Source organism: Fundulus heteroclitus, chromosome 20 (genome assembly GCF_011125445.2).
Source record: "Fundulus heteroclitus isolate FHET01 chromosome 20, MU-UCD_Fhet_4.1, whole genome shotgun sequence".
Classification (NCBI taxonomy): Eukaryota; Metazoa; Chordata; class Actinopteri; order Cyprinodontiformes; family Fundulidae; genus Fundulus; species Fundulus heteroclitus.
In genome coordinates, this window is record NC_046380.1 from 23,378,153 (window position 1) to 23,401,846 (window position 23,694).

At 40.9% G+C, this 23,694-nt stretch overlaps 1 protein-coding gene across 1 annotated transcript; it reads right to left on the reverse strand.

The window, feature by feature from the left end:
• LOC118567258 (testis-expressed protein 264-like) lies at positions 1-22,598 on the reverse strand. The gene is made up of 3 exons (XM_036151952.1): positions 22,584-22,598; positions 17,677-17,848; positions 1-1,169 (listed from the first exon to the last, which is right to left on the reverse strand). Exons 1-3 carry the CDS (start codon positions 22,596-22,598, stop codon positions 817-819), a joined length of 540 nt encoding a protein of 179 aa, XP_036007845.1. The 3' UTR covers positions 1-816.
• Between the last annotated feature and the right edge of the window lie 1,096 nt (positions 22,599-23,694).

Consider the following 23,694-nt stretch of genomic DNA (forward strand, 5'->3'; position numbering starts at 1 on the left):
TCAAACTTTCCAGTTGAAATTTTTATTCAACACAGAGGGACACAAACATGGCAATACGTCTCTACATTTCCAGTACAATATCAACTTACAAAGAGGTTACAGCTAGGTTCTGATGAAGCAGGCGAATTCTGGCTACATAAGGAACAAAATAAACTGGGTGAAGAGTGGGTTAATAATCCAAGTATAGAAAGCCAACTCGCATTAAAAAGCAATTATCTGAGTACAGAGTGATGATAAAATATCCTGTACACTCTTAAAGGAAAACGCTTACAGGGTTGAATTTCAAGTCTTATTCCTGGTGGAGATTTTAATAAGCTTTTTTTTATTGCCTCAGATTTGAAAACTTATTTTGTTGAAATAAAAGAAAAATCTGGGTCTACAGCAGCAGCAGCAGTAGTTCATGTACTTTTTAAACCAATCGTCGTTTATTTCAGTTCTCTTAGGTTCAATGTTTAGGGAAAAAAAGTGACAGAAATATCTGTACAAACCTGGATCTGAAACCAGGAGTCACAAAAATATACTGTTTGACCTTCACTGAAATCAGAATGGCGCATCATGAGCTGGTCAACCCACGGATGCTCTGTCCAGTCAGCATTCAAACACATAATCAGGGCTAACTTGTGAAATCTGTGATTACGTTAAAGAAAAAATACAGGCTTCGTTAGAAGGTGCAGAAAAACGTGGTCTTGTTCAGGGCATGGACAGCTTTAGGCCAACCAATCACTTTATTTGACAGATAACCAACAACAGCACGGCTGAGAAACACTCTAGCTTGCCAGTCACATGGCTACGTCCCTTATATCTTCAGCATCCTTCCTACTCCTCTCCGTCTCCCAGGAGCCTCTGCTTAGCAACCAGTCCGACATCTTCTCCAGCTCCTTCTTCTTCTTCAGGGGTTTCTTTCTCCTTCCCGTCTTCCGTCTCTTGCCCTCCCTCCAGCTCCTCCTGGTCCATGTCAAGTTCTTCGAAGGACGAGCCGCTGCCCACAGAGTCGTTTGAACCTCTGTCGCTGTGCTCCATGTGCTTACTGTCTTCGTTTGAGTCCATTATGTCCCTCAGGGGCAGAGAGGAGGCCAGGGAGGCAGCCGTGGACGCTGCCAGGGATGTCTCCCTACTGTCCCATGGCACGCCGCCGCTTACTGAGCTGACATCGCTGTGGGAATCTGCGCCTGCAGCGATTTAAAAATTGAGAGGAACAAAAACGGGGACTGTGTTAGAAAGTCATTTGCATATCTGATAGGAACTAAAATGAGAAGAGGCAAGGTAAGGTAACGTCAGGTTGAAACAGGAAATTTGTGCCAATTTATCAAGCAGATGCTAGGATAGAATAAGTATGGACCTTTGGCCAAAGATAAAATGATATAACAAGATAACATGTTATATGAGGGAGTGGGAGTCTGATTGCCATGATTTTTGGACCAGATGATTTATATCTGACCAAAAACATGCTTAGAAAGGTTAATCTGTGTAGCTATTAAATGCATTTAACAGCCTCTTTTTTTTAAATTAAGGATAAAAACAGATACTATTGGTGCTAGGAAACCTTTTCAAAAGCATTCATTGTCCTTGAATACATTTTGTCTCATAACAGACACAAGCTTAAAAGGTACTGTGTTGAGATTATATGTGATATTTTATGACAGATTAGCATAGCATAGCGCATACCTGCAAATTAGAAGGACAAGAAAACAAGGTTTTCAAAATATCTTCAAACATAAATCTGAAAAGTGTGGAGTGCATTTGCATTTAGTACCCATTACACTAATACCCCTTAAAAAAACAGTTCAACCAATAGTCTTCAAAGAGGAAGCGCGAGAAGCGTTGCATCATGCGGCTCAAAGGAGGGGTGCAGCGCCGCATTAGCTAGCGCATTAACTAGCGCATTAGCTAGCGCATTAGCTAGCGCATTAGCTTATTTAGAGTGGGAGGTTTTCTCCTAGACTCTATTATGTTGCTCTCAGCCATCGAGGCATTTGAAATAAAGAAACGACGCTTAGCCTGGCAGGGGGGCGAGTAAAGCCTGGCGGCCTGCCAGGCGAGGCTTATTGTACAGTGGGAGAAACCCTGAAAGAGCAAGAAACATGGAAAACAAGTAAGGAACAAAGCTGTGGACAAGTCTGAACATCTCATCCATCACTCAAACACGAAAAGAGAACAAAACTGCAAATCTACAAAGACGTGGCCGTCCACTTCAACTGAAAGACCGGGCAAGGAGTAAACTAGTCAGAGATGCAAGGCATGCACAAGACATGTAGGACATACAGCTAATATTTGGAAGAAGGTACTTTGGTTAACAAAAAGAACAAAATTGAAAATTCTGACTGAAATACAAACCAAATTGTGTGGCAGAAAGTAACACTGCACATCACCCATGATGGCATTATGCTGTGGGAAATATTATCTTCAGCAGAGACGAGGAAAAGATGTAGAGTTGATGGGAAGATTGGGGGAGCTAAATAAAGGGCAATGGCAGACAAAGACCTGATAGAGGCAGCAAAAGACACCAAACTGGGGTGGAGGTTCACCTTCCAGCAGGAGAACGACCACAAACATCCAGGCCTAGCTGAGATGGAAACCATATAATGAGCTGGAAAGGCCCAGTCAAAGTCCAGACTTTAGTCCCACTGAGAATCAGTGGCATGGCAGAGACATAACTCAAAAGACCTGGAGCTGGAACTGCAGCATGATGGTGCTTGACAAACTATTGACTGAAAACACAATTTTTAGGTTTTGATTTGAAAAAAAGAAGAAGTCAAATATCACTTTCCTTCTGAAGTTTGTGGCTGTCACATGCAATGTGACACCATTTAAGGGGTATTGTATTGTTTTGCTTTTGTTGCAAGACACTGTAGCACAGAGAAAAGTAACCAACAAGTGGAGCTCAGAGAAAACAGAAGAGCGTATTAAAGGACAAAAAGTCCCAGATGACTCATTAACGTGTGTTTTACACTTCTTCAACCCTATTGCATATTTCATTCCGTGCAGCTGACTGCAAGCTATGCTTGTCTGCTGCGCGTTGCTTATCTGTAATCATAGAGAGCATCCATTTGCTTAATAGACGGAGATTTCCTCACAGACATGATCGGTTTGCTAATGCTTCCCTAAACTTTCCTGGCCTTTGATCCGTCTTTCACTGTGAGCCTATCATCATTCATTATCCTCAACTAAAAGGTCCTTTTTCATCTGAGGGATTGTTATCGCTGAAATGCGCACAGCTGGAAAACTGCGAAGGAGTTGATAGAATGGAGGATTAACAGGAAATTATAAATAAATTGTGTGCCACGAATCCTGGAGCGAGATGAACAGAGTTAAACTGACGAATGAAGAACAGGAGGCCTTTCTATTATTGCAAATGGAAGTAGAGTAGGTGTCAGCTCTGGGAAATGTAAGGAGCACATCATGCCGGCCACCTACACAACAAATATCCCTGAGTGATCACACCTCCAACGGTCTCTTTCAGTAGAGAGAGAGGAGGATGGGGAAAAAAACGGGAAAAAGTGAAGTTTCCGTCATGTTGATAGATACCCGACCAAGCTGTGATTCAAATATGATTTTAATATTTTGTCTTTGCAGTCACAGTTGAGATATATCAGTTTTAACAAACCGTGCTCTCGAACATGCCTGCTGTGTTTCTGCAGTCAAGTGACTTGTCATTAGATGCGTTTGACAGATAAATCCTGACTCGCCTTTGCTCTCCCACCGCACACCACGCTCATCCTTTACCCTGTGATTCTACACTCCCGATAAGCGTCTGCCGCACGACGGGATTGGCTGACACTGAAACGCGTCATCAGGGACAGAAACGCAATAAACTCGGAGTCACCGAGATGCTCCCTGGGTTCGGCCATTTCTTTTCCATTTGTTTGAATCTCCACCAATTTAATTATCACGTCGGGCAGATGTGATCCCGCCTGCATGTGTGCATGTGAACTTCAAATATTCATAATATCGGCTGATTGGGTTGCAAGTTCAAACAAAGCCTGCTGGAGGGCTCCTGAGCGCAGAAGGAAAGGCGTAGTGGGAACGTGACTCTAGTTGGTGGTACTGGTTTAATTGTGATTTCAATCCTATTTGCATCAATGGTTCCATTGAAACTCGTTTTATAATAATACACGCAATTTTTTAAAAGTAAGGACATTTTATGGGTTTTAATTGCCCTTTTTAGGCTAATTTCTTTTGGACAGCTCCTCAGAGGAAAAGCCTCGTCTTACTGGACAACTACAACACTTTCAACGGCAGCATGCAGGCCTTAAGATATGTGCCGTGGTAGCAGTCAGCGGAAGTCTTTTGGATAACATTTGCCCAAATTAGTTGCTAAATTGGGCCCAGTGGGATTATTAGCAGCGAATCAAGGTCTTGTTCTTCAAACTGAAACAGAGGAGAGGCATTTCTTAAAGGAGGTAATTAGGCCCAGAAACAGCTGAGACACGGTGAGAGCTTGCGGAGAATCCGAGTCTGAGTGGATGGGGAGACAAGTCCAACATGAGAAGCATAAACAGAAATTAGGAACTGCTAAATTAGATGGATCATCTTGTTTATGAACACCGGCCTAGAGGAAGGAGCGTTTAGGGATTCCTGGTTGAGGGATTTCTAGGTAAAACCCTGTTTGTTTGAATCTGTTAATGTGTCCTGTGAGCTCTGCCTGGCAGCACGGCTGCAAACTAATTATAAAAAAAACATGGTCTGGTTACTGTCAGCAAAGTAATGCAGGTTTTAAAAGGTTATGCCTTTAAAACCGCAAATATTTTTTTGCATCATACCATTACTGAGGTTTAAAACCCTTTTAATGAGATGCTGGCGAGGGCGTTCGAGTGTCTGGAGTTTCTGAGGCTGTGTGGAGCACGGACTAACAGAGCACCACCCCTCCCACACCTGCTGCTGTGTAGTATCGGCCAGCTTTTGCTGCGTCGCACCTTTTGCTTCTCCAATAAGGTGAAATATTTTCTGTAGAAAAAACAGACATGGCTTTGAAACTAAAACTAGTGTTGACCATCGCTCTCATTTAGGTAAAGCTGTTCTAAAACTACAAATAACATGTCTGCTGAGCAGCAGAAAGGGAGCTTTACCCAAACAGAGAGATGAATTAATCAAAATTAGCTAATGTGCGCTTTGCTGTATAAAGGTCAGAACAACAAAACGACTGTAGTATTCTGCATTATAAGCCATAGCAAATTTGAACAAAATTAAATGGGTGTTAATTCTTTACCTTTACTTAAGAATGTGTATCAGAAGTCAAAATACACAATGCATTTAAAAATATATATATTATTACTTAACAATATGATATATTCTTTTAGCAGCAGTCAGAATAATAGTAGCTTTTTTGTTTAAATAAAGGGAATTAATTATATGTTTTTGTCCTAAAAGTTTGTCGTAACATAAATACAAGCATACAGCGAGAACAAAAAAAAAAGCGCAAAAAATATTGAAAAAGTTTTTATGTAAACTGTCACAGTCTGTGTAATATGTCACAAACTCATTATCTGCAGAGTTTCTATCCTTTCTGGCATCACTTATTTTTTCTTCCAGTTCCATTTACCTTTATTTATACCTACAGAAGATGCAGCAAGAAACCACTTAAATTCAACATCCAATTACTAAACAATCCCACCATGTCAGGCAAAGTGTGAGAAGTAGTAATCATATTTTAAAGAAACAAATCTGGAGTCTATGGTGTCCTCCGCCCAAAGCCAAAGTACATATTCTGCAAGCTGAGTGTGACAATAATTTGTTATATCTGAATTCAGGCACTCAAACACATCATAGTCCTAAAGTCCTGAAGCACTGAAACAATAACACAAGAACCTCAAAATTGAACCTTTGTGTCAAGAAAATGCTGTTGCGTTAATAAAATTTTATTCCTTACACTGGTAAACATTTTCTGAGCCACACTCTTTCATTGCCTTAACCAAAACTGCCACAGATGATCTTCGGATCAAAGCTCTTTCAGAATTTGATGAAACGTCAGCAGCATGGATGCTAGACAGGAAATTAAATCCAATCTGGACTTGCATGGAAATCTGCATTCGGCAAAAATGTATGTTTGCTTTTAGAGCTGATGCGGTCATGATTTTGACATGATCGCATCAATTCCCCGCAGCTGCTGGGCAGTGCTGAACTGATTGACCGCATGCAGATATGTGCTAGGGCTATTTATACTAATTACTACAATTTACAAACAGACATTGAATCTGTATGGCCCCAATTCAAATATTTAATAAACGTTTTCTACAAACTTTCTTCAGTCTCATTACTGGTGTTTTTTCCTGAAAGTCAATATTCTTTAGCACATAATGTTAATGCCAAAACATGGAACAAAACTTATCAAATAAATCCCACGGTTCTGTTTATTACTGGCTCTAAATGAACCACCTTCCACCAGCATAACAGCATTATTTATCATAAAATAGTATTTTCTTGGGTTTGGTTGTAAGTGCTTTTTTCTGGATGAATCAGCATTCAGAGGCAGTCTATAACGTGGACACTGGATAACAGAAGGCTGTCCCAGGTGGCGAAGTGGGATTTCCACAGCTGGCTTGTCAGGCTGAGCTTAGCTCCATTGATTGATCTGCCTCCCATTAAGAACGCTCAGTTGTGTCTGGGGCTTAAAACGCACTAACATTAAACCTGCACACACGTTTTCGGCTTCCTACAAAAGAGCGTCAATCTCTGACCTCGCATCCTTAACGGGATTTATACCTTAATTCAAAAGCCCCAAAAAAAGACAAGTTTACTTACCGACTAAGCACCATGGTACCAAGCTAATTAAACCAGGTATTGATATTTTTGTCAAAGTGAGCAGGAGCCAAGTCCAGCTGGAAAATGAAATCAGCCGTTGAAGTGCTCTAAAATGTCCTGGCTGATAACTGTGCTAACTTTGGACCTGATAAAAGGCAATGGAGGGACACCAGCAAACAACGTTGATCCCCAAACCATCACTGACTGTGGAAACTTCACTCTGGACCTTTAAGCAACTTGTACCTCTCCAATCTTCATTCAGATTCTGGGACCTTGATTATCAAAAAAATTTATAAAATGCAAAACCTATATTTGTCTGAGAAGCACACTTTAGACCACTGAACAGTCCAGTGCTTTGTTCTCCTTAGTCCATGTGAGACATCTCTTGTGTTGTCAATGGTTTAGGAGTGGCTTAACGCAAAGAATGCAACAGTTTTAGCCCCTGTATTGCATATGTCTGTGTGGTGGTGCTTGGTAGCTCCACACTTTAGGAATCAGCTCCACACTCTGAAATGAGCTTTGCATCTCAGTGCTTTCTTATAGCTTGTGAGCCGTCTTCTATCAGATTTTTCCTTACACTCAACTTTCCACTACCATCCTCATGTACAGCATTCTGAACAACCAGCTTCTTAAGCGGTGACCGTTTGTGGCTTAAATCCCTTGAGCAAGGTGTCAAGACTGTCTGCGTCACAACCTTTTTTTCAAGAGGCCCAGAATTAACACCCATATTTGCAACCAGGCAGCAGTTGCAAATATGAATTTATTCTTTATTAGTTATGCCTGCTTAAATAAAGGTTAAACGAATAAAACATCTTAAATAAAAAAAACGTAAAGTCCACCCCACGATTACTTAAGCCATATTATTGTCTTAAAATAAAATTTTTGTACAAATAGAGTTTCCTAAATGTGTGATTTTCATTAGCTATATATTCATCAAAATTGACAGAAGGAAACACTTCCTTCTGTCAATTATATATCACTCTTTGTATTTATTCTATATGCAATATGAATCTAAGATTATAAATTCAATTACAGAAATAACTTCACTTTTTCTTAATTCAATTCAATTTTATTTATATAGCACCAATTCAAAACAAGTCATCTCAAGGCAAATTTAATCAAATCATCCAGACAGATTGGTCAAAAAGTTTCCTATCCAAGAAAACCTAGCACCTTGCATCAAGTCTTGACGAGCGGCATTCACTCCTCAAAGAGAGTAGAGCCACAGTGGACAGTCGTCTACATTGTTGATGGCTTTGCAGCAATTCCTCATACTGAGCAAGCATGAAGCAACAGTGGAGAGGAAAACCTCCAGCAGAACCAGGCTCAGTGTGAACGGTCATCTGCCTGGACCGACTGGGGGTTACAGAAGACAGAGCAGAGACACAAAAGCAGACATTGATCCAGGAATCCTTCACTCAGTAGTGTGAGAAAAATAGGCCCTGATGTCCTCCAGTAGCCAAAGCCTATAGCAGCACAACTATAAAGGTAGCTCAGGGTAACATGAGCCACTCTAACTATAAGCTTTGTCAAAAAGGAACGTTTTAAGATTAGTCTTAAAAGTAGACGGGGTGTCTTCCTCACAGACTAAAGTGGGAGTTGGTTCTACAGGAGAGGAGCCTGATAGCTAAAGGATCTGCCTCCCATTCTACTTTTAGAGACTCTAGGAACCACCAGCAGACCTGCAGTCTGAATGCTCTGTTTAGGAACATTTTAATTTATTGAAATGCTCCTGTTTTGTACTATTGTGGTCAATTTATGAATAAATTGCACACATAGGGGTATGTTTTAATGTGTGAAATCATGCAAACTTTAAACATTCATAAAGCTAACTGAGAGGCAAAATGCTTAATGGGTGAAAAATGAATGTTTCAATATCCATTTCTTATAAATACAGCCACAGAAGGTTCCTTAAACTTAAAAAAACATCATGATGAAATATATTATTCTTTAAGCTCCACCAAACATACAAAAGCCCCATATCACACCACATAACTCCATTTTCCCTTTATTGTGTGCTGGGAAGGCCAAGTTTTATCTACTATTTCATCCAGAATAACCTGAGATTTTTCTGTTGTATCATAACTGCTTGAATACTGCCCAGCACTAAAACGTATACATTTCTTGCTTTTATGAAAAGATTGGACGTACTAACAGCATCTGTAGGACTTATTTTGGCTCTCCCCAGAGACACAGCTGCTCTATCATTTTCCTAAAGTGTCTCTTTTGGTTGCCTACTGTGTGTATTTTTATGCAGTAGAATATCAGAGCTGATGGGTTAGGAAAAAAAAAAAAAACTCATCGTGAAACACATTGTTCCACCACCAAAACAAAGACAGCCAAAGGGATGAAAGCCAGGGCTGAAACATCCTCCATGGCCCCATCCAGGAATCCAGAAAGGCTCTCTATATTGCAAACCACTAGAGTGACAAATATCACTGGACCAGAGAAGGTTACCTCTGGTTTGAGGTGGTCTCAAGGTGAAACACAGGATACACCTGGGAGTCTGGAGTAAGAAGACCACAGTGCTGGAGAATAAGGTTAAACAGCTTAAAAGCGTTTATTTCGGTTGATTTGCAACCGCTTGGCTTTAATCAGGACTTGGGTGGGAACCTTTATACAAAGGGAGATAAACAGTCTGTCCTGTGATAAAGAGGTAATAAAAAAGACTATTAGCTGCAAAGCTGAGCACAAGTAGTGCTACTTAGTTTGGGCCCAGCAATGTAAAAGCAGCTGTTGCTCTCTACACCATAACATTACTTTCTATTAGATATATACAGAGGACTGTATGACTGAGCAAGTGAATGTGAAATTGTGAAAACGAAAAAGCAGCAAAATCTCATATTTATCAGAGACAAAGTAGGGAAAAAAAACAACTATTAACCTGGCATCCCATGGCTTTCCTGCCACACTGACGTATGAGAGTTTGGATATTTGTCATAACAGTATTTTTGCGAAAAAAATATATCTTTGAAAGGTATTGGGCAAAATTATTTAATAAAAGAATATTCCTTTAAGTGAAAGAGATTTTTTTTTTTTTAAGTACAGAAAAATAATGGTTTATTCATTTTGGCCGCCCTTGAATGTGAAACCCATTTCGAACCAATTATAAAATTTTGTTTTACATTTACCCAAATTTTAAACTCTGCTGGAAAAATGTGTAGTTTAAATACATGGATTAAGAAACAAAACTAAGTTCTCAATTTGAGGATTGATCTGTTAACTATCCCAATAAAATTGTTTATCTAGCCACGTTTCTCTCACAGACATAGGTGCTGGCGAAGCATTTACTACAACTAACTGCATGTGCTCTTTTTCCTCCTCTAGACCAGGAAACTGGCTCAGAGCCAATTAGCTGTGTTTCTTTCTTAGATAAAGCCCCCTTTGGAAATATAACTGCTATTACTCTTATAGAAAGTACTCCTGGTTCAGGGTCTCTGTGCTTTTTTGTGTCTCTGTCTTCTCAAACCCCCAGGTGGTCATGGCAGATGACTGGTCACACTGAGCCTGGTTCTGCTGAAGGTTTCTTCCTGTTACAGGGAAGTTTTCCTCTCCACTGTCGCTACATGCATGCTTGGTATGAGGGATTGCTGCAAAGTCAACAACACAATTCAAGCCACTGTCCACGGACAGTACATGCTCATCCAGGATTAGTGAACACTGTAATCTGCTGGGCTTACATTGTTAAAATCGGTCTGTATGATTTAATAAAACTGATTTTCTAAAGTGCCTTGAAATGACGTGTTGTGAATTGACACTAAATAAATAGACTGAATTCAAACTAATTATTGATAAATTCAAATTCTCCCATTTTAAGCCAAAATTCACTGAAACTATCTTACAATAAAACATATTTTCTCAATTCTAGATGGCACAAAAAACCTTAAAAACTGCTGTCTCTCATTTTACGTTATTCCATTACTCGTGTTACTAATTTCAAACCCAAATCCCTGGCTATTTCTATTTATGGCATACTCAAGCTGTAATATTCTTCCCTGTTTCAGTCTTCATTTATACGATGTTTTGTTTCTCTGCACAGCAAAACTTCTTCAATAAAATTCCCTGGGAGGCAAACTCTAGACTGAGTGCAATGCGGCTTGGAACATCTTTCAGTGTGGTTTCCAGTTCTTCTTCAGCGAAAAAAAAACTTTACAGAAACAGCTGCTCTCCTGCTTCATAAAGTTAGCGCCTCGTTTTGACAGGCATCGATATTAAGCTGTTGCGCTAAGCTGCGCTCTTTGCTTTCCTCAGGTCTTTCCCACACACACAGTGCCGGGCTGTCTCTAGATCCGCAGCTGAGGGCAGAAACACACAGGGGAAGCTGCCGCGGGCCGCACACAGGGTAGCACTCTCACTGGTCTGGGATTATTGCTGAAAACCCTGATTTGTTCGATCAACAAAAACAATCTGCACAGCCTGTAATACCACTCCATCCAACAGACTTGGTAATGCTGCCATGCCAACTGTGAACTCTAAACATATCAAATATAATAGCCAACAAATATAGTCCTTTCTGGATATTAGTTTTGCACAAATTAATGGTGAGCAACACCTGTCTCCCAGTGAAGCAATCAGTGCGCCATGTGGCATGTCAGCTGAAAAATTTACCAAATGGCCCATTTAGATCCACTAGTGAGATCTCTGGTTTTTAATGACAGCATTGCTCATTTGCATTATTTGCGTTTTATTTTCAATCCTTTCAGGTGTCTCCGACAGGTCGTCTCTGCCCTCCTCTTAGGATGAAAACTCTTTCCACTTGGCTTTGCAAACACTTCAGCCAGGGTCATCCCACCCCCCGAGAGGACTGCTTAGGAATGCAACCACGTATCTGTGTTTTTACGCTGTGCTTGTGTACATCTTTTGCAATCAGAGCTAGAGGATTAGCCGCTGCTGTGCGTTGTCCATAAAATGTGCAGAGATGTAAACTGATTAAGAAAGTTGAGCGATGTTTAAAAAGACGTACTGCGTTTTAAGCCAACATTTAAAACAGGTTTTGGGCATAACTTTGCAACCAGCATTGAGCAGATGAAATGCAAAGATGCTTTTGGCTCAGAGATTCAAGCCCCCAGGCTACAAGCAACCACTGCCTCCAAGATAGTATTAACATGCATCAGCTCAGCAGCATAACAGCAGCTTTGTGCAAAATAGTGTCTTTCAGTAATAGCATATATTGTCCTAGATTTCTTTGTGTAAAAACGTTTTACACATATGTTTGCTTAACAAAGAATACTGACAACAAATGTTAAATCTGTGAATTTGAATGGAATGTTCTCTTTGAAATATAAAACACATTTTCTCATGTTTATTTTTTATTTGTTTGTTGTTGTTGTTTTATTTGCCTTAGAGTTGCAGAACCCATCTCTTGAATTTAACGGAATATCCGTGAATAAGTTTTGACTCATAATATTCAGAGGCATCAATGCGTTTTAAAGACTTGCCAGAAAACAGCACATAAAGTAAACAACAGTCTAAGAAATAAGCACATGTCGATATGAGAGAGTGCAGTTGATTGTGTGGGTATGTTTTATGAAATGATTGAACATCATTACAAATGTGTTTTCACTTCCTTAGATGATTAAATATCCAAAAAGAAAATTATATGCTGAACCATTTTCAAATTTTTTCCCATCAATGTTTCACTTGCTGAAGAAAAAAAGCAATACCGAAACAAGTTTTCAGTGCAGGTGTGCTAAAAAAAACAACAACAAAAAACTATATAAAACTATTTCAGCATTGTTTATTTTATTGTGTTTTACACTGTGTCAGTACTAGACTGATACCAGGCCACTGAGTCTTGTTGCTACAAGGCTTACTTTGGGTTGTGCCTTTTAAGTTGCAACAAACGTTATTTAGCATTTAAACGCTGACGGTCTAGTAACGGGAGCTTGCTGTGTTTTTTCTGTCCTTTCTCTTCAACTTGTTTCATAAAACTATAAAAAAATGAAAGCATGCTAAATTGCACCTCCATTACCCAGGGTAAAGCTAACATCTTTGTTAGCTGAACCCAAATCCCTTCATTTGCCATCTTGTGAGAGTCTATAAACGTATCTTGGTAGTTTTAACTTTCATAGCTATTCAAATCATTCACTGTGTGCTAAGCAACGCAACATTAAGAATCAATTTTAAAGAAGAATTAAGAATCAGTTTAAAAAGGTAATTTATTTCAAATTCAAACAAACTATTCTTAAAACATTATCTCATGAATATAATGTTAGTCTCTCTTCTGTTTACATTGTGAATTAAACAACTCGGATGAAGTTGTATCGAAATATGCTATGGGCTTTCCCAATCCTGTGTAATGGGTAAAAGTATCTGCAATGAATAACGGGTTAATTTTCAAGTCTTGATTCACTAATTCTAAACTGGATTTAGGTCCTGGACTTTGCTTTGCATTCTAACACATGGATTTGCTGAGACCTAAATCATCCAATGCGGTACCGCGCGCGAGCTATTTTTAGAAACACAACGTCACAATGACGTCACATCACGTGGTACGCAGTGGGGCAAACTCCTGAACCCCGCCGCTGCTTTGCTTTAAAAGAGACGTGCGTTAGCCTAGGTTTTACTCGGTAAACGACTGCTTTTTCCAAATCTAAGACCATGGTTTTTAAACATTGTTGCTATGGAACGGGCAACAGCGACTAGAGGTACGCTGATCGGCCGCATATGAAGGATGTTTTCTTCAAGACTGCCAAGGAGAAATGTGTGCGCTGGGACTGGGGCGGTCGGCCTACACAACAGTTCAACCCGGAAAAAGTTACCAAATTCAAGTACATATGTAGCAAGCATTATGTCGGAGGAAAGGGCACAACCGAAGAACATCCTGACCCAATTCCAGCGACATCAAGTCAAGGTAAGAGTATTTTGGTGGCCGACATGTTAATAAAGTAGCGCCTGCTACCATGACAGCATATAGGCTATCATGGTAGCAGGCGCTAACATGATAGCCTGCTACCAGGCTTACTCAAAAACATTTCAAATGAGACAAACATTAAACATATACCCATTCCTGGACGGTGATTGCAAACAACAACAAAAAAAAAACGGCCGACGCTGCCATGATCGCCGCGCAGGAAAAAAAAAACAAAGCTTACCGTTCATCAACTCGGCCAGTTTTCCAGTCTTTTTAAGCCCTCGAACCTCAAGCCATCGTTTGAGCTGAAGGTTGGTGTGTTCTTCGACAGTTCGGCCAGTAATCCGTGTGCCTGGGACATCGTCTTGGGAAAGTTTAACGGCTGTAAAGTCGGTCAGATCGCTGGTTCTGTTGCGCTTGTAATAGCTGGGTTATCCGTGCTTTCTCTCCTGTATGCCCTACCTAAGCGGCAAAAGGGGCGTTGCTCTTGAGACGGTGACGTCACGTGCGCGGTACCACATTGTAGCTCTATTAGTATGTTAGGGGTCTTTGTCCTGCTAGAAGTTGAACCTCCCATCAAGTCTCAAGTCTTTTGCAGCCTCCAACGTATTTTTTTAAATTATAATTTTCTTCTGTATGTACCTCCATCCATCTCCCCATCTCCTCTGACCAGTATCTCCTGTCCCAGGTGAAGAAAAGGCTGTCCATCACCATGTTTCACTGTGGGGTTGTGGATGATGTGCAATCATCTTCTTCCACAGGTCCGCTGTGTCTCCTACATAGCTTTAAATGTAACCCTCCATGCCTGCTGGAGATCCATATCACCAACAACCTGACCTGGATGGAAGACACCACTGTCTGAGACTGCTGAGGAAAGCGGAGTTGAAGGGGAAGCTGCGGTTGCTTCCTGCCTCTCCAACTATTGAAAATGCGCTGTCGTACTGCTTAACAGCTTAGTTTACCCCGTCCACAGCAGCTGACCAGGAAGCCCTACAGCGGGGAGAGACTACAGCAGAAACGATCATCGGTTGCTCCCTGGCCACCCAGTAACTTCTCTCCCATTGCCTATTTATTCGAAAAACCAACAAAATTATTCAGGATTCCTCCTACTCCACACACCGTTTGTTCTCCTTACTGCCCTCAGGGAAACAGTTCAGAAGATTGAGGAGCTAAAGAAAAAGACTGGAAAACAGCTTCTACCCTTGGGCCAAAAGAACTGTTAACTCCTCTTTCTACAACTTGTCACTTTCTCTGCATCTTTCTTAATGTTACCTTCAGCCGGGGCCGTCTCTTGGGCTGTGCGAACTGTGCAACCACACAGGGCTTTGCACCTGTAATTTTTTATCTTCATTTTTTTTTTTAAATAAATGCATTTGTTATAAATGATTATGTCTGTTTCTGTCAAGGAGACATAAAAAAAAAAGTAAACGAAAACCTGACTAATTTAGCGGGGGTTTTATTGTTGCTATCATTGATATATCAATGACTGCTGTCATTACGCCTCCCTGAGGAAGGAAGAGAGGGGAGACAACATGTCAGCTGCAAGAGAACTTGACTGATTTTAGAAGCACGAATCTAGTTCTGAGGAAAAGCGAAAAAAAAGAAAAAAGGGGCAATTCAATAGGTCACTACGGGGAACGCTGGATACATTTATCAACACTTCCATAGGTGCGGCGGCTGAGCAGATATCCATAGCACGTCTGAATATGCACTGCGGTAAATATGCTAATGTAATGAAACCAACTTCCTTTGCCGACACGGCAGCAGAGCCAGGCGGGACCCAACAACAGAAGCACTGGAGCGTGGACACACAGGAGCTCGATGAGGTCTGAGGTGAGGGAAAAAAATGTAGCTGGACTTCGACAAATATTTCATGATGAGGTTAGAGTGACCAGATGCCCCGATTTGTGCTGGACTGTGTCGCATTTTTCATAGTCCCGTCCCACAAACTGAAACAATGTCCCGCATTTGACTGGGTCAGATTCGGAAAAGTGAAAAACTTACTGGACATGCGCTTTTCTGAAATAAAGAAGTCAGAGCTGCGGTTATCGTCAATGAGAGCTGGGTCAGCTGTCAATCAATAGCAGCGTCTCAACTCATAAGCAGCTACGCGCCAGGACGCTCGTAAAATAAACCTAAAAAATGATTTTGATGCATACACAGAACTACGTCAAAGGAAAGAAAATGCTGCTACAAAGACTGGGGGACGGTTTCTAAATGGGTGAGGCCAAAGTTATTTTTAGGTTTCACGTGGAGAAGAGCGCAATGTAAAGCAACACTGTAGAAGCGAGCCACACGAGAAAAACACAGCTGAAAAAGCCTCTTGCCAAGCTATGGACTAATTTTTACTCACAGCCAATAATACCTGCCAGACACACAATGTTCAGAAGCCCTTAAACAATATTCTCCTTTGCGCAAAAGTTTAATAACGTGCTTCTAATAAGCTTTAAAAAGTGTTAATTGTTAAAAGCAGGCAAAAAGTGTTTTTTTATCAACTTAGAACAATTTCAATAAACTTCCTCAAAGCTTGATATCCAATCCCTCCATGTTCTATCTATTAATCTATCTAGAGTGGGATTAAGGTAATGCACCATACCTGCGACGGCCCTGCCTTCAGCCAAAGAGGTTGTACGATTGCCGCCTCATTGGAAGCAAGTGCTTGATGCACGTGGATGTTTTCCTATAGTTGGATTTTAGCTATGCCTTTATTGTGTTGTTAGTCTGTTGGTTGTTATGTTTTGAGTGGGTTTCAAGTGTTTAATGTGCACCACTGATGCCTTGAAGTCTTCAGTTCAATTCGATTCAGACGCATTTTTTTTTCAACAGAGGCTTTCTTCTTGTCATGCTTCTGTATCAACCAGATGTTTAGACTGCACGACTAACAGCTGTTATGTCGACAGATTCTGCCGACCAAGGCTTTGGATCTTGGCCAAAGTAACCATAGGATTTTTGGCTGCTTCTCCTGGCTTGAGCTGTCAGCTAATGCGGTCGGTCATGTTTTGGTAGCGTTGCAGTGGTGTTATACTCTTTTCGTTTTTAGATGATGAATTTAGCAGAGTACTGTTAGATGTTCAAACAATAAAGTCTTATCTATTTATCTAAGCTGCTTTAAACATCCCCATGAAATGCTGTAATGACTGAGATAAAATCACATATGCACCTTTTATTGTGAGATTATTGGGCAGTATCAGTGCAAAGGAGACTGAACACAAATGCATTCCACACCTTTCAGATGTCTAAGAAAAAAAAAAGTATAACCCCAGCTGCTTTGTTTTGGTCTGTGTACTGAAACCCCAACAAAATACAGTGAGGTTAGTTGATGTGACGTTGAAAAATATGAAAAGATTCAAGGAGTATACTTTTGGACCTGTAAAGCTGTGGATAGGATTTGCCCTCAGTTCAACATAAATTCAACGGCTTTACAGCAGTCAGACCGGTTTTATTTGTCTCCGAAATGGACTTTAACCCCATCTCAGTAGCTAGTTGTCACTTTATTTCAGTTTAATGGCGACTCTTCCCGTCCACCTCCTTTCACTTTCTCCCAAAATATTTTCTTTCTTTTGTTATCTGTGAATTAGAAAAATCAATACTTCCGTAAGGTGAGCCCTCAAGTCGAGCGTGAGAGCGTGCCAGAGAGGACATTGCATGTTGAGACGCATAGCTGCAATGACAGAACAATTATAGACTCATGTCACCTGCTCCCAGTGATCAGGGGCTGAGCTTGAGTCAAAGTGGTGCCAGACAAAACGTAAGTTGGCGCATCATTCGTCTTTGTTTGCTTCTTAAGGGAAGCAGAAATCTGTTTCAGTTTCGGTGTTTGAAAGAATAGGTCATTCCGGGTCTCAGTGACGGGTGGGTTTGGGTGTTGTCACACGCTCTGACAAACACCTGTGAAAAAGTTAAACCACTGGAGGTCAGCAAAAACAAGATTTTTACAGTGAGCTAAGTCACTCTTTCATCCTTCCTCCCATCACTTTCAAAACTTCTTACAGTCAGGCACAAAAAGCCTTTTTTTTCCTGAAAAACATTTGCTTGAGGCCATAAGCCTTTCCCTGTACAATAACTGACACTATCTGACGGCTTACCTGTAATGTCAGTTCCTCTGTCCTCATCAGAGTCCTCGTCTTTCACTTCTGCTTTTGGCTCCTCTGTCATTTCTGGCACAAAGAAGTCCGTCTGATGAGACAGTGGAACCATGTAGTTGATGACATCTGAGTGATAGATCTCAAGATATGGGAAGCCACTTAGTTTCCTCTCCTAAACAAAGGCAAAAGGGGGGAAAAAAAAGACAAAACAAGAGATGAGATGTATGACACTATATCAGTGTCAGCACACAGATCCTTTGAATCAATTTTATTCATTTTAAAACCGTGATGACAAGAACATCCCTGATTATTAGGTGGGATTTGCAAAGTTTTTGTGCAACAAATGTAGACATGTCTGTATGATTAAAAAAGAAATTGCATTCAGTATGAATTCTGAAAAGCGTTGAGGTGTAGAAATGATTGACAGCGCACAGATCATTAGCTCAAAGGAGTGCCTCAAGTTTGCAGAACCATGGCAGAAATACAGCCATGAAGAAAGACGGAGCATCCTTTCTTCTACTTCGAAGGTTTTATTAATCAGGACATAACAGAAATCAGCTCTCACTAAGTCAAAATACAAAACCTGCATGGGAAATATAACCCAACCCTCATGGGTTCCACATTAAATATGCTGATAAAGATGCACGTATTTCATTGACCATCAAGAACTGTGAAAAGGTGTCAACAGTAAAACAAAAGTTTTCTGATCAGGAACAGATAGCGATGTATAAACAATATCAAAGAGCAAGATACCAGCAAAGATCTGAGAGAGGTAATAATTAGTAGCTGCCCGCCGCTGTGGGATGTTTCTAAGAAAGTTTCCACATTCAAGCATTCTGCAAAGAGAAAATGTATTCACTGCAAAGTATTCAACTCAATTATTAAAATTTTCCAAGAGTGGGAAACCTAGAAAGTTCAACACGAGGTCAAACAATGCAACGCTGGAAAAAAAGGAAGCTACATCTTGGACTTTACAGAAGGTGTTATAACAAATGAGCAAGTAAGGGTCAGTTGTAAAGTCACTTTCACATTGTTTTTGATCTTTCTATAGGCTGGCACACCTAGAAGTGCTTTTTACATGGGCCCAGATGTAAAGAAATGTATTTTATTAAACATCGAGCTCTCTCAGCTTTCCAAGGTATGTGAATTGTTTATGACGTGTCCCCTTTACACAATCTGGATGTGAATTGATCAAAAATTTACAGTCTGCAACATTGTGCAGCCAAGATGGGGTTTTATCTTTATCCAGAGTGCCAGTCAGTCAATCTGGAGCCGAATGTTCAAAGCTCGATACAGTCTTGTTGAGTTATATGTTATCTATACAGATTTTGGGGGAAAAATGGTCCTACATAATCATTTTATGCCATTATATTGTTCAAAAGGTATTAAAGAGAAGTGAGCTACCTGATGAGCAATAAACGGACACCTGCAAAAATCAGGATAATCTGGGCTATGATCGGTAATGACAGATTCCTCATTTAATGGGAGACAAAGACAGAGAATAAATGCCAAAAAAAAGCCTTGACAATTGATTCATTGTTCAATGCGTTTACACCTCTTCTGCTAAAAGGACAAAGGATGATGATGTAGTTTTGCCTGCCTTTCATCTTTAATGGAGATTTCTCTCTGCGGCGCCACTGGAAGTACAGACGAATATGGTTGCAGGTTACACCATGGCTCCATTTGTATTTAAATCCACATGCCAGCAAAAGGACGGCTGTTCAACCAGCCATCATTAAAGTGTGATTTTTATTTTTTTTTATTCTATTAACTGTGGTTATTCTGTGCGCTTATAAGTGGTCATCATCTTCCTTCAGTAGACACTAGGTGGTATGGTGATCTCAATATCTTAAAAAAAAAGTAATGCAGAACTGAGGCAAAAGAGGCAAAGCAGATTAGGTTACATTTTAACTTCATTGGTCCATTTACATGCATTTTTTCAAACAATTATATAAATCAGTTATCTTTTCAATAATCTATCTAATGCTTTCTGATGCGGAGTAAGCACGTTTAACTAATTACCAAATTTACCTCCTTTAACTCCAGTACAACTCATGATGGCGGAGCGATGGGAGGGATGTTTCTGATGCCCTACGTGTTATCCCCCCCCCCCCCCCCCCCCCCCAACTCTTACACTTCCTCCTAAGTCAGTCAAAAGCTTCCTTTCTCTGCCTCCTCAGCCAGATCTTTAATGGCTTTCGGATACCCTGCTTTTGTGCATCCCATGTCTTCGCTCATGCAAACAGTTTAGGCCCCGACGAAGCCTCTACATCCCACTTCAACTAGGAACATGATGGCTATATAAAGCCTGCTTCTGCTGCCAGGTCTTTGTACTTGGAACACTTCACTTCCTTGCCACCTCCATCCCCTCATCTCACGGGGCCGTGAGCTCCGCTAGCAAGATGGTCCTACGTAGCTCGAACCACATGATTAGGTCTGGCTGGAGTGATTGTGTCTACTGTCCCCCTTGGGAATTGGAGCTGTTTCCTAAAGTCAACCCTCATGGTGTTTCATGGTCCATGAAAGGAGTCTTGATGTTCCTCTTTGGTGAGGGAAATTGATGTTCTCTCCGGTCTTTACAAACAGGATAGGAAGTCTCACTGGTCGATCTATTCTTAGCCTCTGTCTGCATGACTCTCTCAGCTTTTCAATGAAGATTTTTTATGTCAGGTTACTTTGTATTAAATGAATGTACAAACTTCAGTTGTTGCCATGGCTTGTGTGACTACTGGGTTTATTCTCTGCAGTTCTGTGTAAAAAAAAGACTAAAAGCAGCCACATAGCTCAATTTCCTGTAGGTCAAGGTGGTCTTGGTGGATTGATTGTTTTTAATCTACTCTTTGCACAGAAATTTCTACAACACGATATGAATCACCTGGCTGCTGCTGTACCAGCCTGAAGCTGTGAGTCTGCCAATGCAAATCAGCACTGATCTCCTTGAGCTTAGTTAGATAATGAGCAGGAAGCTGAGACAAAAGCAGTCTGGTATACTGCAGCAGACACACACACACACAAACACACACAAAAACAGCATCACTGGCAAGATTTACTTTATTAAAACAGTAACGTCTTATAATCACAATCTATAACATAAAAATAGACTGAATTAAACGGGCTGAATTTATATGATGCTTTTCCAGTCACACTGTCCACTCAAAGCGCTTTACACTAGAGCCAAATTCACCCAGTTGTGCACAGACATGCAGATGGGTGGGCTGACTTGGGGTTAAATGCCAAAATGTGACAGGAATAAACTGTATTCAAACCAAAATTTTCCCACTGAGCCACAGTCCCCCACACTCTATAACACAATAAAGTTTCAATATGTGTCTATAATTATAAACCCCTACAGCAGCACAGTCTGTAGATTTTCCATTTAGTGATTTCACTGATGATCACTAATAATTAATGATTTCTGAGATAGGAGCTCAACTCCTTTTATCATTGAATAAAAATACTGAACATTAGCTGTCTGTGATGGTATTAGTTGTCCCTCTACATTATGTGCGAGTGTCGGCCCTCGAGACAGGAACAACTGCGAAGACTGCAGAGACTAAAGTGAAGAGGAAAGAAAACCCTATCCACCCCAAACATCGACATCTTACAATAAAAATAGCGATTGTTGCTGAGAAGGCGGGTAAAAGAAGGACTGGTTTGATCCAAAGACAATGACCAGTGTCCAGACATACAGGAAGTGGCATGGCTGGTCCACAGATGCAGTCAGAACCACTTGGAGCTTGAACCACTTGTACTGCTCTGGCTTCAACTATTTGTGTGCGAAAAATCAAAGAAAAAGGGTTCGGGCCAATCCCGTTGCAGTATTGTGGTTTAAGGCAGGACATATCAGCTGTGATGAAACTAAGAGCTGACGAGCCCATGGCTGAACCAAAATAAACATGACAGAGCAGGAGGACGCACACGTAGCGGCTGCTACCATATCTGTTTGGTAAGAATCCACAATTTCTTCTTTGAAAGAAGAAATGCCTTGACTAGCTTACCTTATTGTGAATACTCATGATGCATGGTGGTTACAGTTTAATTTAATACCGCGATTGGATAAAACCCACCTTTGGTAGGCGGGCACTAGGTGCCACTTTGCCCAATCAGCTCAGAAATGAATGTCTCTCCTTTCCCCAAACTGATTCATTGGGAGCAGACCCAGATTGATAACATGCAGAACATAAGAGTGTAACACATTAGCAATCTGGCTGGTCAGATTAGTGAAACACCACACCAGGGTCATCAGGCTAGATATGGGGGACAAGTCAACAGTCAATCAAAGGGCAAGACTGAGACACACAGGACAAAAAAACTAGCAGTCATGTTGTCAGACTAATGGAGGAAGCAGGAGTAACCTGAGAGAACCCATGCATGAACAAAGAGAACATGCAAACTCCTTGCAGAAAGACCCTGGACTGAGATTTAAATCAAGAACCTTCTTGCTACAAGGCAGCAGTGCGGCAAACTATGCCACTGTGCATCTTAAATAAATACTTCTAAAAATGTATATTTTCAAACTGTTTTTTGAAATAAACATGAAAAAAAAATATTTTCCTTTTTATATATTCATATCTAAAATATCTTTATTCAGAGCAAAGTGGAACCAAAGTCAAATTCCTTGTTTGTGTGCACAAACTTGTCAATTAAAGTCATTTGTGATTCTGAGCCAAGCCTAATTCCCTCTGTTTTCCCTGTGCGCAGCAGCCTCTCTGCCAGATTACGGACAGCACTGTGGCAGTAGAGGTCCAGAATTTTTTCCCTGCTCTCATCGGTCTCCTTATTATTGACCACGTTTACACCCTTGGATTATTCCCTCCGCAGCTTGCCCATGACAGATCTCTGCTGCTCATCTGATAACTGGACACTGATTCTCCTTTGCACTTCCTGCTAAGTACACCTCCACTTACCTCCTGAATGATCATTGCCCATTTACTGACAATGTCTTTGGATTTCAGATGTGATTGTAGGGATTTTCTGTGTCTGTGACAACTCAGCTGTAACGGCACTGTTGTGTAATCAGCCATGTGGGATACAATCAGACTAAGTTTAAAGCCACTGAAATGTGAGACTTTTACAGGCCCCCAGGGGACTGGCCATCACAGCAGGGGGTGGCAACGCTGCAATATATCACGCCCCCTAGGATTTATCTTGGTCTTCATCCATTGGCCCCCGAGGAGAGGGGAAACAGCTAGCATGGCACGAATGGGGTTCTAATACACACAAATGTGCTCAACTGGGAATGGAGCTAAATCTGAAGTCTGGCTTCTATGTAATCTGTTGCCGGAGTAAGGAATCCGTCTATACCTAAACCAGCTTTGTAATTTTTCTCAGCTGTTGCAGGAAAGCTGAGGCGAGGCTGTGTGGAGCAGTTTCCTGAGACAGATCAAGTTGAGTGTGCTGCATCCTCCAGAGAACGAACACAGCCAGGCTGGAAAGGCCGTGCAGAGATCCCCATGCTCCTCAGTCCAAGTGCCGACCACAAGGCTGGTTCTTCGGCCCAGAGCTGAAGAACCAGCTTCACCCGGCTCCAACTGCTTCCAACCGGATGCCCAAAGTCAACCGAACAGACTCAAAGGCAGAGTTTTGCAGGGAAAGATTAAAATGGTTTACTTTTAATGTGTTTTCACTGTGTTTTAACGTTTGGCCGAGCTAACAGGCTAGCTCCCGCTACCGTTCTCAAAACAAAGTCTTGCTGATATAGTTTAAGTGTGTTTTTACAGTTAGAACTAACTTTATTTCTTGAAGGGTTTTATACACTTGACTGATGGGATATAAATTTCTTTGTGTCCGGTCCGCTCATTACGACCAAATAGAGCTTAAAAGTCTATTTAAATTAACGCTGAACGTCTGCTAGAATAGCGCTATTAGCCTTCCGGATCACCTTCTGCTAATACCCAAGTTAAACATAACTATGGTTTGCTTTAAACATAATGTTTGTTTTGTTTAGTGAATTTCCCGGAGAAATAATTACATTAGTGTCCTATGGGTTATTGATTTTTACTGAGCAATTCAATCTTT